The 1146-nt window shown below is 50.5% G+C and overlaps 1 protein-coding gene across 1 annotated transcript in view; it reads right to left on the minus strand.

Moving 5' to 3' along the window:
* Positions 1 to 1098, minus strand: part of SCNN1A (sodium channel epithelial 1 subunit alpha) — a 7096-nt gene extending 5998 nt beyond the window's left edge. Inside the window, exons 1-2 of the mRNA XM_010173497.1 lie at positions 731 to 1098; positions 59 to 314 (exon numbers count right to left, since the gene is read on the minus strand). Of these exons, the coding sequence (XP_010171799.1) occupies positions 59 to 314; positions 731 to 1080 (606 nt within the window). The 5' untranslated portion in view covers positions 1081 to 1098. The remainder of the gene's footprint in view (positions 1 to 58; positions 315 to 730) is intronic.
* Between the last annotated feature and the right edge of the window lie 48 nt (positions 1099 to 1146).

Below are 1146 nucleotides of genomic sequence, written 5' to 3' on the forward strand. Positions count from 1 at the left end.
CAGAAGTAGCAAGGCAGAGACCGGAGTGGGTAGGACACAGAGTATCTATGGATCTCACCAGAACAAAGCCAATTTTCCAGTCATTCTTGTCCACTGAGGGGCTGTTCTCTGGCAAGTTGACTAAGTTATCCCGCTTCTGCCTTCGCAGCGGATGGCGCTGGACATGATGGAGCAGGCTCCTTGAGCTGCGCTTTCGCATGGACAGTGTGGACCAGTCGCTTCGTGCCAGAGACATGTTGTAGTCATAAAGGTCTAGCAGTGTCTGATGGGTGATTTGGTCCAGCTCATCCAGCTTCTTCCGGATGGCGCTGTATCTGTAGGGTGGGGAGAGCAGAGCCAGCAGGTTTAGGGCTGAATGTACATTAACAACTCTGAATTAAGACACTCCGCAAAGTTCACTGGGCAATTTAGGACATTCCTGCCACCAGCTGCAAATCCAGCCCCTTGCTGGAGACTACTATCCTCATAGGAGAGAAGTAAATGTACCTGCTTTGTCCTCTGGCAGTTTACAGTGCAGCCTGCTAATATACACCACCGAGCAGAGCTGCCTAAGCTATAATGTGGAACTGTGAGTGCCCTGCAGCAGCAAAGGCCTGCAAAAAATGTCCTTTCCTCCCCCATTACTACTAAAGGGGACGGTCAAGGACTATGAGGAGAACAAGAGCGCATTCTTTTATCATATGCCCACAAAAGTCAAGGCAGTCGACAGCTCTGGGAGTCTATTTCTTACCGGTATGGATTGAGGGTGCACAGCGTCACGGCTGGGAAAGTCAGCCTGTCAGAGTTGAGGTTGAGGTTGAGGTTGACAGGGTAGCTGAAGTACTCCCTGTAGAGGATCCCAAACTGCCAGTACATTAAGCCGAAGGTGAGAAAGAAGAGAACGGACCAGAAGGCTGTCTTCATCTTATTCTTTTTGGAGCACACCAGGCGGATGGCCCCGTGGATGGTCGTGTTGCTGCAGAAGAACTGGAATAGCTCCTGGTAGGAACTGTAGAATTCGATGAGACCCTCTCGTTCCTCTTCTTTCTGTCGCTGTTCCTCTTCTTGCTTACATTGCCTCGTTTTCTCTCCTTCTGGCATCTTCCCTGTCTTCACAGACCCACCCTACAGCACAAACTCAGAATTAGGGGGTACCCTGCAAGACCA

The sequence above is a fragment of the Antrostomus carolinensis genome, unplaced genomic scaffold (genome assembly GCF_000700745.2).
Source record: "Antrostomus carolinensis isolate BGI_N321 unplaced genomic scaffold, ASM70074v2 scaffold14308, whole genome shotgun sequence".
Classification (NCBI taxonomy): Eukaryota; Metazoa; Chordata; class Aves; order Caprimulgiformes; family Caprimulgidae; genus Antrostomus; species Antrostomus carolinensis.